Source organism: Ipomoea triloba, chromosome 7, assembly GCF_003576645.1.
Source record: "Ipomoea triloba cultivar NCNSP0323 chromosome 7, ASM357664v1".
Classification (NCBI taxonomy): domain Eukaryota; kingdom Viridiplantae; phylum Streptophyta; class Magnoliopsida; order Solanales; family Convolvulaceae; genus Ipomoea; species Ipomoea triloba.
The window spans coordinates 5,856,293-5,872,988 of record NC_044922.1 but is presented as its reverse complement, the minus strand read 5'-3'; the positions used below and the strand labels follow the sequence as shown (position 1 = coordinate 5,872,988).

At 35.5% G+C, this 16,696-nt stretch overlaps 2 protein-coding genes and 1 pseudogene across 2 annotated transcripts; all 3 read right to left on the bottom strand.

Annotated features, from left to right (window-relative positions):
* Positions 1 to 657: 657 nt before the first annotated feature.
* LOC116024747 (PR5-like receptor kinase) lies at positions 658 to 3,276 on the bottom strand. Its single transcript, XM_031265728.1, has 3 exons — positions 2,468 to 3,276; positions 2,067 to 2,108; positions 658 to 1,927 (listed from the first exon to the last, which is right to left on the bottom strand). Exons 1-3 carry the CDS (start codon positions 2,517 to 2,519, stop codon positions 783 to 785), a joined length of 1,239 nt encoding a protein of 412 aa, XP_031121588.1. The 5' UTR covers positions 2,520 to 3,276; the 3' UTR covers positions 658 to 782.
* LOC116025520 lies at positions 2,539 to 3,397 on the bottom strand. The gene is made up of 3 exons (XM_031266758.1): positions 3,392 to 3,397; positions 2,632 to 3,020; positions 2,539 to 2,563 (listed from the first exon to the last, which is right to left on the bottom strand). Exons 1-3 carry the CDS (start codon positions 3,395 to 3,397, stop codon positions 2,539 to 2,541), a joined length of 420 nt encoding a protein of 139 aa, XP_031122618.1.
* Positions 3,398 to 5,340: 1,943 nt separating this feature from the next.
* LOC116025519 lies at positions 5,341 to 6,938 on the bottom strand (annotated as a pseudogene).
* Between the last annotated feature and the right edge of the window lie 9,758 nt (positions 6,939 to 16,696).

Sequence of the window (16,696 nt, the reverse complement as noted above, 5' to 3'; positions counted from 1 at the left end):
CAATTTTGAACTTGAGAATTAAAGTTTTAAAAAAAAAACAATAATCAAGAAATTAAAATTGAAATTAAGCATTTAATTGATAAATTGTTTATTTTTTTGGCCCAATTAATATACATGCTCTTTTTTGGCCCAAGTGAACTGAACAAATGAAGATCAGCAGCCCGTATTTGGTCTACTTACATGAGCCCGAGTAATTGGTGTAGCCGTGTAGCAATTGAGGTAATGAACTCAAATGACCATTTATAAATTATAATAATAAACTACTGCACGAAAGAACTTTTTTAAGGAAAAAGAAAAAAAAAATGGAACATACTCCATGTGGGTGGACGATAACATCCAAATTAATTAAGTTATACTTTTTTTTTTTTTTTTTTTTGCGTGAACTTAATTTAAAATATTGAAAGAAAAAAAGAGAAGGATAGTTTGTCTCTTTAATAATAATAACTGGAGACAAACATCAAACGAATAAGTAGATAATCTTTAATAAATAATAATTTAATTTAATTAATATTTTTTAAATTTTAAAAATATAAATAAATATTCATCAAATTTAAATTAATAGATAATCATTATATACGGTGTACATTAGCTTTGAACCAAATACAGAATATTAAACTTTATATATTTATTATCACATTCCCTTAATTTTGAATTGAGTGGTCATTGCAATTTGCAACTCATAAAATTAATTTAAATAAGACAAGATTTAAGCTCACAATGTACCAATGGAACTAGATTGTAATGTATGAAAAACATTCTATAATGAAATCAAGAATCATGTACTAAGTTATAAACATAGAGGATGAGTATTGTTCTTCTGAACTTGTTAAGGAATCGATGTAAGGTTTTGGGGATGAGTGTTGTTCCTCTGATTCTGTGGAGGAATAGAGGTAAGGCTTAGGGGGAATTGGCAAATCTTCCACTTTACCTTCTAACATTTCCACTACCCTAGACATTGATGGTCTAGTTGATGGATCAGTTTGTATGCACCATAAGCTTACTATTATCATCTTTCTTGCACACTCGTTCTCCTCTTCATTAGTTACTCCATTTAAACCAAGCTCATCATCTAACACAAGACGCGTGTAAATCCAATGTGGAAAGTATATTTTACTATTGCGACTAACTCCATTATCAACATTCCTTCGTCCTCCAACCATCTCGAGGACCACCATTCCATAACTGTAGACATCTGACTTGTGAGAAACCCCTCCAATGTTTTTGCAAACAACTTCTGGAGCAATATATCCGATAGTTCCTCGTGCACCAAGGAGTGACACAATGCTTTCCTGTTTGGTGCATAGCTTAGCAAGACCAAAATCTGAAATTTTGGGAGAGAAGTCTTCATCTAGAAGAATATTATGAGGCTTTATATCCAAGTGTAGGATGCGAGTGTTGCAGCCACGATGCAAGTACTCTAACCCTCTCGCTACGCCTATTGATATTTTATATAACATGTTCCATCCCAATTGACGACTCATCAAAGATTTATCGTCATAAATAAAATTCTCAAGGGATCCATTAGCCATGAACTCATAAACAAGAGCTCTTTTTCTTCCTTCAATGCAAAATCCAATAAGATTTACGATATTAACATGAGAAGTCCTACTAATACTTGCCACCTCGTTGATGAATTCTTCTCCACTGGCATTTAGTTCCTTCAAAACCTTAACTGCCACAAGGTTTCCGTCGCCTAACTTTCCTTTATATACACAACCAAAACCTCCTTTACCAAGTTCATTCTTGAATGAGTTTGTGATTTTCTTTACTTCGGAATAGCTAAATCTTTTTGGAGCTAAAGATCCAGGGCTCTTAAGAAACTCTTCTACCTCAGTTGTGAGATCCATGGAAGAACAAAATGACAGTTTCTTGGTAATGCAGAGTAATAGGATGAACATGAATATAAGGATCAGTGCTGCCCCACCACCTATAACGGAAGAGAGAGTATTTATCAAGGTCTTGTTTCCTCAGGAATATAGTGTAGGGAAATGTTGTTTGTTGATGATGGTTGCTTTAATTTTCCATGAAGGATAGATATAAAGTTCAATAATTATGACAATACTTACCTGTTATTAGAATGAGTTTCCCCTTGCTCTTGCTCTCGGTTACTGTAACAAAATAAGCAAAATATAGCTTTAAATGAATTTCTTTTAATTTGAATGTAATATAATAAAAGAAATTGCATAGTGTCAAGAAAATTGATGTACGTTCAAAGCACTATAATATAAAATAGTTGTCTATTTGTCAATGACTTTGTGGTATGTAATGACTCTCTCCCAAATGAGAGGTCATAAGATATTGAGATCAAACTATTAACTGTAGATATAAAATTTGAAAGTTATCCTAGTCTATGATATAATCATGGAGGCTCCCAATGCAATATGAACCCTAGTTGATGATATAACAATCGGATATATTGACATACAGCTTATCAATATTAGAAATGAAGAACAGAAGGGGGGCTTACTGGGTTCAGGTTTGCATTTGGCGAAATGAGGTCTGTCAGGACAGAAACACATGAAGTAGAGAGTGGTGGCGTTAAACCCACACCGCCCTCCACTCTCTGCACATTCTTCGCAACTACTTACATTCCATCTCAACTCAAATCCCCTTTTCAATAACACATCATACTTCACCACATCGCTGCTTCTATCGCCTTCCCCTATCTCCACTGGTGCCAACACATTCTCCTTGCACTCCTGCAACGCAGACTTCAAGAATCCACTATCTTCAAACAATACAAAACTCCAATTGTATCCCTTCCCTTCATTACAACCAACCCTGTACCTCCAAAGTTGCTCTACCAACAATTCACTGCAATTCCGCAATATATTGATTCTTGATTCAGTAACCAACCTCAAACCAATACTCCCATTAGTCACCGTTAGATTTTTAATATCAGGAAGACAACCAGCCTCCGGTCCTGAAACCGCAGCATTATAAACCCAAAAAGAATTGTTCTCATAGGAAATGTTGTCCACTACGTAATCATTTTCAGGTATGCGAAGAATCGGATAGCCCTGCCCATCACAACTAATGTTGAACTCAGGGAAACCACAATAAGATTCTTGCTGGCCTAAGATAAAAGGGATAGCTTATTTCGGGACCATGGGCACATTTCTTTGCCTCACAGGCTTGATATTGCAGATCATCATCAGCAGCAGCAGAAAATTTTTGTGCCAAAAGGACAAAATTGAATAACACTATGAAGATGCATATGGTTTTTTGGTTCATTATTTGTGATTTGTGATACTGATGAATAGCTGAATAGTAGAAGTTTTATAAACATGGAAGTATATTGTAATGAATGAGAGCTTGAGTAAAGGAAGATGGCTTGACTGGGTAAATGGTCCGTGTTCAACTGGCCCTGCCAAACTGAGGTGACTCTGACCTCCATATCTGCCTTATATCTTAGAGCATTCTTATCAATTGAGATATTTCATGGTTATTGATAAGTTTTTTTTTGTAAGTGTGATTAGGAAAGAGAAAATGAGTGGAGTGAGAAAAAAAAATAAATCCAATTTTAAAACATATATATAAAAAGCAGCTTTGTCCGGCGCGCCTAACGCGCCCACCGACAATGCACGCACTCGAGTGGGTGCCGCTGTGCGCGAGACGCGCACAGCAAGCTTGCTTTAGTGAAAGTTATGTCAACCAAACACTGTTCCAATAAACCTCATTTGCAGGAGCAACCCACTTTTCTCTCTCTACCTTCCTCTCTCCCTCATGTGGGATAAGATTCTGACATAAACCTCATATGATTCATGGATAGGGTTGCTTTTTTTTTGTTTTGTTTTTGTTTTTGTTTTTTTTCTGAGAACATAGGGTTGCTCTTAATACAAAGTTACGTTGTATTATCCGGACTCCGAAATTCTATTTTAATTTCTCAACCAAAATTTTTGATGTAACAATGTTAGATATGACATCTTCATCTTGTGAGCTCCATAAAAAGTTATCTACATCATATAATTGGAAGTATCAAGTAAATTTGTAATATTTTTATACATTTTAATTAAAAGTAGGCCAATTGGGTTCCTATTAACAAAAAAAAGAAGACACTTTAACTAATTTTCATTATCTAGTTATAGACTTGTAGTACATAATATGTGAATTAATGACAACACATTTTTTTATTCCTGATCATTTTGAAAGGTTGTATTTAATAGTTATAGACTTGTAGTACATAATATGTGAATTAATGACAACACATTTTTTTATTCCTGATCATTTTGAAAGGTTAGTTGTATTTAATAATCATCGATTGTTAACCTGGAGTGTTTGGTGATTATATTATAACTATTAAATTATTAATTAACTTTGTAATGCATTGTATAATCAATATATTGTTTCTATTAAAAAAAAATGTGAACTTAATAAATTTTATCAAACAGAGTAATTTCATATTCATATTTTTGTTCATATTAGATAGGAAATCATGTGCGTTCTCCAAGAGCTAAGTAATAGGCCATTAAGTGAAAGAGAAGAAGAAAAAAGAAGCAAAGTGCCGAGCCATAGCTTTCCAACAATGTAGGTGGCATTTAAGAGTAGGGCCAAAAGAAAATAACTAAAACGACCACGACCTTAGGTCAACTGCGTGCTAGACATTTCCACAGGATGTAATTATAAGTAGACAGATAAAGGAGTGGCTTGACTTGGTCTTCTTGTCATGACTTTAGAAGGTAGATGATGATGAAAATTCATCAATTTTGGACCAAACATTATGCATCATATAACTATCACATTTATTCATCAGTCTTGAGTGTTCATTTTAACTCATAAAACTAGTTTAAGCAAACAAAGGTTTGAGCTCGCAACATACACATTATTTTGCTTTAATTGTTAACAAGACTGATGAACATACACATATATACTTCAAAACTAGTTCTTTCATGTCGTATCATGAAATACATTACACATCCTTTCAGAACATACTTTGCTAGACTACAATAATAGATGAATGAAATGTTATAATAACATTGTTATTATATTAAATCAAATCGAAATGTCACGATTGAAGTGGTTGTTAGTAAAGTAGTGGTATTCGAAGTGAATACACATACACCTGAAGATTTCATATGATCTAATTATTATTATTATTATTATTATTATTATTATTATTTTGTTATAATATGATCTAATTATTATTCCCTTACTTTTCTCCGTATTTTTTTGTTGTATTACAGAAATAAGATTTTTTTCCTACATGATGTTAGTTCATTGATTTAGAACCAAATTAGCACCCTCATCATATAATTATCATATTTCTTTACTATTAAGTGCTCCATGTAACTCATAAAACTCATTTATATATGCAAGCCAAGGCTTAAGCTCACAGTTCTTTCACTGAAACTCACAGCATACTAATTTAAACTAATTTAATTGGTAATTAACAACATTGATCAAGATAAAGATATACTTCAAAGCTAGCTTGTTCTCATGCACTACATTATTGTAAATCCTTTCGAACCATACTTCACTAGACTATAAGTCTATAATACGTCAATAAAACTAAAATGTGATGCATGAAAAACATTACCCAAATATCAAGTACTAGCTTATAAACACAGCGGATGAATGTTGTTCCTCCGATCTTGCAGGAGAATAGAGGTAAGGTTGATGAGGAATTTTTAAATTTTCTAGGTTACCTTCTAACATCTCCACAACTTTTGACATTGATGGTCTAGTTGATGGATCAGTTTGTATGCACCACAAATTAACTATTACCATCTTTCTTGCACACTCATTCTCCTCTTCATTCATTACTCCATTCAATCCAAGCTCATTATCTAACACAAGCCGTGAGTAAATCTAATGTGGAAAGTATATTTTACTGTTGCTGCTAACTCCAACATCAACGTTCTTTCTTCCTCCGACCATCTCAAGAACCATCATCCCATAACTGTAAACATCGGACTTGTGAAAAACTCCTCCGATGTTTTTGCAAACAAGTTCTGGAGCAATATATCCGATAGTTCCGCGTGCACCAAAGATTGGCACGATGCTCTCCTTTTTGGTGCATAGCTTTGCAAGACCAAAATCTGAAATTTTGGGGGAAAAGTCTTCATCTAGAAGGATATTATGAGTCTTTATATCCAAGTGTAGAATTCGAGTGTTGCAGCCACGATGTAAATACTCTAACCCACGAGCTATGCCTATTGAAATTTTATATAACATGTTCCATCCTAATTGACAACCGGTCAAAGGATTATTGTTATAAATGAATTTCTCAAGGGATCCATTAGGCATGAACTCATAAACAAGAGCTCTTTTTCTACCTTCAATGCAAAACCCAATTAGAGTGACAATATTGACATGAGAAGTCCTGCTAATACTTGCCACCTCATTGATAAATTCTTCTCCACTAGCTTTTAGTTCCTTCAAAATCTTGACTGCCACAAGGTTTCCATTGCACAACTTCCTTTATATACAGACCCAAAACCTCCTTGACCAAGTTCATTCTTAAAGGAAGTTGTAATTTATTTTTATTTCGGAATAACTAAATCTTTTAAGGGCAAGGGGGACATGGCCTTTTAAAAACTCTAGCTGGTACAGTGCCTCTTGATACTTCTTTATTTTAGAACAAAATGACAATTTCTTGGTAATAAAGAGTAGTAGGATGAACATGAATGTAAGGACGACCAGTGCTGCTCCACCTGTGATTGAAGATAAAGTGCATTGTATTAAGGTCGATCTCATTTGCTCATAAATGTAGAGAATATAGGAAAGTATTGTCAGTCGATGATGATTACATGAAGGATAAAGTTAACTTGTGGACAAAACTTACCTGTCACTAGACCTAGTTTCAACTTTCTCTTTCTTGTGTTTCCTGTACTTATTTTAAACAAGTAAAACATAGTGAGAGCCCAACCACTTAGCGACTTTGCGCGAGGCATAAAGCTACGCTTAGGCACTTGGGAAGGCCAAGTGAATTTTTCCATAGCACCATGGACTTTAGGGTTTAGGTGTTTAAGGTTTTAGGGTTTAAGATTTAGGGTCTGGTTTAGGGTTAGGGTTTAAGGTTTAGGGTAGGTTTAAGAGGTTTTTGATTTAGGGTTTTAGGGTTTGGTGTTTAGGTTTAGGGTTTAAGATTTTAGGGGTTTGGGTTTAGGGTTTAGGGTTTAGGAGGTGGAATAGGTTTAATAAATTAAATACCCCTTCAAGGGACCTCATTTGTAACAATCCAAGAGTGAAAGCAATAAAGCTCAAGTGTTTCCTTTAGCTTCGTTGTGTGATTCTTGCCTAACTTATTGTCGTAGGCATCTCATCGTAGCATCACTCCCGGGGGTCGAGCTAGGCTGACTTAGGGTTTAGGATTTAAGATTTTAGAGATTTAGGGTTTTAGGATTGTAGGGTTTAGGGTTTATGATGTTTAGGATTTTGGTGGTTTAGGGTTTAGGGTTTAGGGTTTAGGCTTTATGTAGAGGTTTAGAGGTTTTAGGTTTTGAGTTTAGGATTTAAGGTTTAAGATTTTAAGGTTTAGGTTTGCAGGGCTTGGGGTTTAGGGTCTAGGGTTTAGGGTTAAGGCATGTTTAGGTAAGATTTTTTTCCCACATGATGTTAGCTCATTGATTTTGAACCAAATTAGCACCCTCAAGGTTTAAGATTTTAAGGTTTGCAAGGTTTAGAGTTTAGATAGGGTTAAGGTTTAGGGGGAGTTTTGGTGTTTAAGGTTTTAGGGTTTTAAGAGGTTTTGGGTTTAGGGTGTAAGGTCTAAGATTTTAGGGTTTAGAGTTCTGCGTTTAGGGTTAGGTTTAAGGTTTTTAAGGTTTAGGGTTTAAAGAGGTTTAGGGTTTAGGTTTGCAAGGTTGGGTTTAGGGTTTGGGGTTTAAGATTTTAGGGTTTGCAAGGTTTATGGGTTAGGGTGTTTAGGGTTGCACAGTTTACGGTTTAGGGTTAGGGTTTAGGTGTTTAAGGTTTTAGTTTTAGGATTTAGGATTTTAGTATTTAGGATTTAAGATTCTAGGGTTTAGAGGGTTGCAAGGTTTAGGGTTAGGGTAGAGGTTAAGATTTAGGGTTTAGGGTTTAAGATTTTAGGGCTTATAGTTTTAGGGTTTAGGGTTTAAGGTTTCAGGGTAAGTGTTTTAGGATTTTAGAATTTAGGGTGTAGGGTTTTAAGGTTTTGGGATTTAAGGGTTTATCAACTTGGACCAGAACATCTTCGCAATCAACAAGCTCTAGAGACATTGTAGTAAGCTTCAATTAATCCAAATCCAACTGCAAATAGACAGAGTATGGCAACAAGTAGCACTGTCTTTTCTTTTTTAGAATTCTCCACTGTAATAGTTATTATGAAACTAGTGTCTTTTTTAAAATTCTCCACTGTAATAGTTATTATGAAACTAGTCTATTAATTTAAGGGGCAAGTCAGTTTGCAAAACATCACTCACAGTTTTAGATATGAAAACTTTTTGTGTTCAATTCTTTTAAAAACACGTGTTCAGTTCTTTTAAAAACAATAGGCAAACATATTTTTTAATCATGTCTAACAAAGAAAATTCACATTCACTTTTGACAACAAATTATAAATTTCAGAAAAGGATTTATCAAATTTTGAATCTTTTTAATCTGCCAGGAAATATAAGTGGGGGAACATAAGACTTGAGACACATGGATCATTAAATTTATGCAATTTGGGTTCATCCTTATTAACATCATCATAAACATTCAAGTTTTCAACTATTTCAGTTTGTTTAGAAGTGATAGTTTTCTTAAAACAATCATAACATTAGCTTCTTCATGTTGGCTAGGCAACTTACCTGGCACATGTGGACAAAGCCTACACTTGTACTTCCAGTTCCCTCCACTCTGTTCGATGCCTTCTGACCAGTACACACCTGCATAAAATTTTATAGGGTTTTCTCCAATATGTTTTTTTTTTGGTTGGGATTGAGCAATTCATTGAAAATTATTTTGATTATTATCAAATTTCTCCTCCCAGATTATATGAGTTAGAAAATTGGTCATTCACAAGCCCTTGATTAAAAACATTTTATTTCTCTTAACATATATTTGTCATTAATCTATAGTTAACTCGGACATTTGAATGCTTGAATGCTTCTTCCATTTAGGTTGTAAGATGGTCATTTCTGTATTGACAAGAAAATAGATGTCAGAAGAAAAGTAAAATAAGCATGCTAGCAAAATAACATAGTATGGCCATTTTCATTTGTTGCATTATGTCCTACTGAAAAAGTGAAAAGAGAAAAAGTTTTGTTTTTAAAAATGAAAATTCATGCAATAACTATGAGATAAGTAGATACCCAGTACACCATTTTCTTTCCTTGTAGTATGTCTACTGAAGAAGTGAAAAGAGAAATTGTTTGTTTTTTGAAAAAATGAAATATTAAAATGGCAGATCCTCTTTATAGATTCCGATATCCATGCACAATTTCGTCTGAAACTTAAAAAACTAGTGAATAGAAAAAGTGAAAAAGCAGACTTATACCTGAGACTGTAAAGCCATATCATCATCTGTATCTGATTCTACCACCAGGCACAGTGTTATAATATAATTTGGTTGATGTGAGCAAATGGCTCAGGATTTGACTTTGGAGCCTGCTTTGTTACTTCGGGGGTTCCAAAAACATTCCAAACTCTGAGTGTTTCATCTCTTGCTGCAAAAGCCACTGTGCAACCATCTGGACTCTGTATAAAAGGTTAAAAAAGAATTATTAGCAAACATTCCAAACACATATATTTCTTTTCTTGTTTAATTTGATCAGCAACTTATCCAATTACAACATTGACTACTACTACTCCACTTAGATTTTGATTAGCTAATAAATATAATAGTTATTATGGGATTTATCATTAGAATAGCTATTAGTCACAAAGGGAGTTCCACTTGCGTGTACCAATTTTTTATGAATATCAAGTAATAATTTTTTATATCAGTAAAAACATAAAACTTGCGAACAAGTCACTTACATGTTACATCGGCAGGCTAAGTAATAAAGGGGAACTGGATGAGACAAGATTAGCTCCTCATAACAGAATGCTGCTTGCTTGTACCTATGAATCACAAGCAAAAAAAAAAACTAATATAACCTATCAGTAAGGCATGTATTAAGGAAACATCAGGCATAAACAGTACTACAAGCATGCGAATCTCTCATTAGTTTCAAATTTATAGTTCTGAAGTTCTATGGCATTGAGGAAAGATGCTTAATAATAACAACTCCTGAACTCCCATTTTCCCTAGTGATAGAAGAGCAACCCCATCCATATCTTTAATTCTTGTACATTATTATACCCAATCTCAGCATAAATACAGACACAATAAACAAGGAAAGAAGAACGTAATACCATTAGCATCTATCTGGCTATGGTGCCATTGCAGCTGAGTTAGATGAAATGTGGAGTTAGAAACCTAGGATATTTTGTGTGTTGTGGTTGTGTGAACAAATTCCTAACAGCAATATCTGTCACTCTAGCTATTCTTTTTCCTATTTCCTGCTAAAGACAGACAGTCTGAAATACATTTCATGCTCAACTTGGAATGGATATTTAAAACAATACAAAGAAGTCAATTATTGAGAAATCATATGAACTGAAGAATAATTGATCAAATTTCCAAATCGAGTGGCTTTCTTAAACCAGTACTCCGAATCACATCATTTGAGAATATCAAACTCTGAAGATAGTTAATCATAGATATACTACCTTAACAGTTCACACAAGGCAAACATCTTCAGGAAAGGAAGTCAAGAAAAAATGTGTTAACAATCTTTTTAGGTATGAAGGGTCAGTATGCTAGTAGTCATCACTGACCAGGACTCGCAGAGTAGAAACACAGACAAATGGAATATGATTAATATGGGTACAACTATATATTCTAAAATGAATCTCTGACAAGTGACAACACAACAAAACTCACAAGGTAAATATTTTTTTTTTTTAAGTCTCCAGGCAGAGAGAAGCTGTTAGGATCTAGGATTGATGAGGTAAACAAAATCCTATATATACATGCATTCAAGATTTATTCCAAAGCATAAAAAAACAAAGACAAATTCACAAAGGTAAACAAAAAGCCAAAATTAATAAAATAACCTTCTCTTCATCAACAAATTTTTCAAAAAAATCAATGAGTGGTTTCACATACTGTGATAGGCTGGTTATACTATTTGTGTCAAAAGAATAAATTCCTGAACCAGTTAAATTTATTATAGTAGTAACTTTAATTTCAGCTCGTTCCAGAAGTGCAATGATTTTGTACCAAACAGACTTTTGGTATAAAAATAAAAACGCACCACTTAGCATACCGTAATCAAAAGGGCGGTAACTTTAAATCTAGCTAATAACATCGAGCAGAAATCAAGCAAAAATAGGGGATGGAATAAAAAGAAAGAACAAGATGAATATTAGAACGAAAAAGAGAATAAAACGATAGTAAGGAGAATGAATATGAGTTTAAGAAAGAGAAGAGAAAAACGGTAGCAGTAGACTAAAAAAACGAGGAGAAAGAGTTAGAAAAAAAAAAACTAGGAAAACACAAAAGATGAATGAATATGAATAATTAAGAATGAGGGTGAAAATGACGAGAAAGATAAACGAAAAGAATAAAGAGAACAAAAAGAATAAGATGGACGAGGATAAAAGATAAAGATAAAAAGCAAAAGGAGGAGGACAAAAGGAGAAAGAAGGGGAAGAGAAACAAAAAAGATAAGAGACAAAAACGAGAAGGGATGATGAGAATGAGAGTGAGTAAGAAAAAAAAGAGGAAAGAAGTAGATCAAACTAACCACTAATATGTTTTCTAAGGTCACATACTTATCAAATTGAGGATTTTCTAAAATTCATGAAGGGATGATGAGAATGAAAGTGAGAAACAGATAAGGAAGTAGAGTAGTAGGTTAAGAAATGAGAAGAAAGGGGAAAAGAAAAAGGATGAAGAATGAAGAATTTGAAGTAAAATAAAACGAAAAAAAAAAGAAAAAAGAGACATTGGAGAACATTTGGAAACAAGAAGTGAATAAAAGAAGAAAAGGAGATAGAGAAGATAGGAAAAGAGAGAGTATTCTAATCAGAAGAAAGAGAATGAATATGAGGACAAGAAGGAGAAGAAAAAAAGAGTAGCAGTGACTAGAAAAAACGAGAACGAGCTAGAAGAAAAATAGGAAGAAAAAAACAAGCGCTAGAAGAAAGAGGAAGAAAAAAACGAGGAAAAAACAGAAGATGAAGGAATATTTAAAATGAAGAATTAGGGTGAAAATGATGAGAATGATAAACGAAAAGAATAAAGAGAACATGAAAAGGAGAAGGTGGAAGAGGATAAAAGATTGAAAGCAAAAAGAGGAGAACAAAAGGAGAAAGAAGGGGAAGAGGAAACAAAAAGACAAGAGAGTGAAAAAGAGGAGTTTGGAGAATAAAAACGAAAAAAGATAGAGACAGAAAGAGAGAAGGTCAACAAAGAAAAAACGAGAAGAAGAAAATTAAGAAGCAAAAATAGGGGGTGGAATAAAAAGAAAGAACAAGAAGATGAATATTAGAACGAAAAAGAGAAGAAAAAGAGAGTAGAGTAGTAGGTTAAGAAATGAGAAGAAAGGCAAAAAGATGAAGAATGAGGAATTGAAGTAAAAGATAACAGAAGTGAATAAAAGGAGAAAAAGAGTTAGAAATTGAGAGGAAGATGAGAAAGAGGAGAAAGAAGAAGGAATAAAAGGAAGTAGCATTAGACTAAAAAAAACGAGAAAGAGCTAGAATAAAAATAGGAAGAAAAAACATAAGATGAAGAAATATGAATAAAGAAGAATAAGGGTGAAAATTACGAGAAAGATAAACGAAAAGAATAAAGAGAACAAAAAAGAGAAGGTGGTGGAAGAGGATAAGAAATGAGAAGAAAGGCGAAAAGATGAAGAATGAATAATTTGAAGTCAAATATAACGAAAAAAAAAAAAAAAGAGACAACGGAGAACATGAAGGAAAAAAGATGTGAATCAATGATGAAAAGGAGATAAAAAATGAGAGGAAGATGAGAAAGAGAAGAAGAAGAAAAGGAAATAAGAAAAGAGAGAGTATTCTAATAAGAAGAAAGAAAATGAATATGAGGACAAGTAGAAAAAAAAAGAGTAGCAGTACTAGAAAAAATGAGAAAGAGCTAGAAGAAAAATAGGGAGAGAAAAAAAAAAACAAGGCAGTTGGACAAAAGGAGAAAGAATGGGAAGAGAAACAAAAAGACAAGGGATTGAAAAAGAGGAGTTTGGAGAATAAAAAAGAGAGGAGTTTGGAGAATAAAAAAGAAAAAAGATAAAAACAGAGAGAGAGGTCAACTTGTTAAGTTTAAGAATGAACAGTGAATCCCTAAAAACGCTCCATCAATAGTGCTTTCTCCTTCACGGCTATGGCGGCGGCGCCGGGGGCCGACAAGCCCCCTTCCCGCTCCTTCGCTGACATCCTCTCTAAATCCTCTGTTGTCTCCAACCTCAAACCTCCAAGCAAATTCAAAGGAATGCCAGCTGTTGCTTTTTCAGATCAAGAAATTCATCGTTTCTCTCAAAAATTTAAATTTGCTCTTATCGGCAAGTTCAATAAAGGGCGCCCAACAATGGCAGATCTACGAAAAACGTTCGATCTTATCGGATTTGGTGGAGCCTTTTCCCTTGGCTTGATTGATCAACGACATGTCCTCATCAACTTCGATCTTGAAGACGACTTTCAGCGCTGCTGGCTCCGAAAATCTTGGTCGATTCAAGGTTACTTCATGAATATCTTCAAATGGACGCCAGATTTTCGTCCAGACATCGAATCGCCAATTGTCCCTATTTGGATAGCATTTGAAGGCTTGCCAACACATCTACAGGACAAAGAAGCTCTTTGTTCAATTGCCAATCTCATAGGAACTCCTTTAAAAGTTGACTCCTCCACTTTGCTGCAAAACCGACCATCCATAGCGCGTGTCTGTGTGGAACTCAATGTTAGCATTGAAAAACCAGATCAAGTTTGGATCACCAACGGTTCTTTTGGAGGTTTTGCCCAACCGGTTATCTATGAGTATATACCGCCCTACTGTCTTAACTGTCAAAAGTTTGGTCACCTTGTCTCAGATTGCAAAATCACTCGAGCTGCCAAGATCCCCCAAGAGTCAAGCCAAGAACAACACAAAGAATATCGCCAAGAAACCTTTCCCCTCCCTCAACATTCTGCACCAACCATTGTTCCCCCAAGAAAAAGATGGCGTCCAGTCATATATCAACAACCTAAGGAGCAGCAAGGAGAAGGATCCTCTCTTCCGCCACCTGAACCAGAAAAGCCACAAGAACCAGAATCATCAAATGGAGAAGGAGCCTCTCTTCCACCACCTGAACCAGAAAAGCAAAAAGAACCAGAATCATCAAATGCAGCTCATGATTCAATCCCAGATAACAACGCTAATTTGGGGTTGACCCTTATCGATGATCATGGCATCCAATCTGAAAACCATTCTGACTCCCATCCTGGCCACCAATCAGACGGAGATGTACCTCAAAACGCACAGAATAGCTCCTTACCTCCACTGGAATCATGGAAAACATCAAGTCATCTCATCACCTCCAGAATTGAAAAATCCACACCGAATGATTTTATTGCCGTCACAAAGAAAAAATCTCGGCCAAGAAAGGACTACTCTGAGTCTGCTCCATCTGTCACTACTCGCTTATCAGTGGGTAAAATCGCTCGGGTGTCTTTCTCCCACCGTTTAAAATGAATTTGTTAAGTTGGAATGTCAGAGGTCTGCTTTCCTCACGTCGCAGACTCTCTCGACTTCTTCGACGTGAGCGTGTGCATTTCCTTTCTATTATTGAGCCTTTCATTAGTTCAATTCGCATTGATAGTTTCGTTCGAGAATTCAACTTTGCAGGTGGATTTGCATCAGAGAAAACGAAAGTTTGGCTTTTCTGGTCGGACTCCTTCGAAGTTGATATTGAGATCGACAATGAGCAATTTATATTTTGTAATGTTAGCTTTGTCCCTTGGCAATTCAACTTCAGTTTTATTGCTGTTTATGCAAAACATACTAGAGCAGACAGAGCTCATCTATGGAGGCAACTTAATGAGCTAATTGATGATACCAAACCTATCCTTCTGGGAGGAGACTTCAACGTCATATCAAGCATTGCAGAATATAGAGGAAACGCATCCCCCGATCTTGGGAGCATCTCCGATTTTTCAGAATTCATCAACGACAGTTCCTTAATTGATTTGGCTACTTTGGGAAATCAGTACACATGGCATGGAGTTAGAAACACTGGAGATGTTTGGAAGAGATTGGACAGATTTTTAATGACTCCAGCATGGAGAGATTACCTATCGGAGATCAGAATCATTGTCCACGCTCGAACGACCTCTGACCACTCCCCTATCCTTTTATGCGGGGATAATGCAAACGTCTCATGCCCAAAGCAATTTCGATTCCAAAGCATGTGGACCACTCACCATGGTTTTCTTGAAGAAGTAAGATCAAACTGGTCTTTGCCAGCAGATGGAGGAGGTATGCGTGCTCTGGCCTTTAAACTTAAACGGTTGAAACAAGCTCTTCGCTCTTGGAACCGAGACATCTTTGGCAATGTTTTTGATCGCATTAAAAATCATGAGAACTTAGTAGCTGACATAGAGAAACAATATGACAATTGCCCTTCTCCAGAAAATCGTGCTCTGTTGCACAAACATCATGCAGATCTTCTTTTAGCTCTTAAACAAGAAGAGATGTTCTGGAGACAAAAGGCCAGGGTAAAATGGCTAAAGGAAGGAGACGCCAACACTAGATTTTTTCATGCCACGGTCAAGGACAGACATCGCAGACAAAGAATTTGTGCCATCAAAAATGATTCGGGTAATCTACTTACCACACAACCTGCGATCCAAGAAGAAGCCATCTCTTTTTACACCAAGTTATTCAAGGCCGAGGATTGCTTTGAGATGGAATCTATTCTGCAAAACCTCCCAATTAGCTTGGAAGTTTCTGACAATTTTTCTTTGACAAAGCCACTCACTCGTGAAGAGATTAAAGAGGCAGTATGGAAACTAGACCCCGATAGCGCGGCCGGCCCAGATGGTTTTTCTGGCACTTTCTTTAGACACTGCTGGGAAATTGTTCACGAAGACGTCTATCTTGCAGCGCTTGATTTTTTTGCAGGAGTGCCCATCCCATGTGCTATTGCAAGTGCGCAACTAGTTTTGATCCCAAAGGTTATCAATCCAGACACTTTTGCTGACTTCAGGCCTATCAGTTTATGCACTTTTATCAGCAAGGTCTTCACAAGAATTCTAGCTACTCGCCTGAGTAAACTTTTGCCCAAATTGATTTCTAAAGAACAGACAGGTTTTGTTGAAGGAAGAAACATTCAAGACAATATTCTGCTGGCACAAGAATTGCTTCAATATATCGACAAAAAGTGTCGTGGAAATAATGTTATGGTTAAACTGGATATGATGAAAGCTTTTGACAGAGTATCTTGGCCTTTCTTGAAGGCAGTACTCCACAAGTTTGGCTTCTCAATCAAATTTATTAACCTTATCATGAATAATCTTGCAGCGACTAGACTTTCTGTCTTGATCAATGGAGTCAGCAGCGGTTTCTTCCAACCAACTAGAGGTGTTAAGCAAGGCGACCCCCTATCACCTCTTTTGTTCATCCTTGTTTCGGAGGCATTATCACGCTCCCTCATTCTTAAAATGGGCACAGGTATGATTTCGCCTTACTCGACAAGAGTTCAATGCC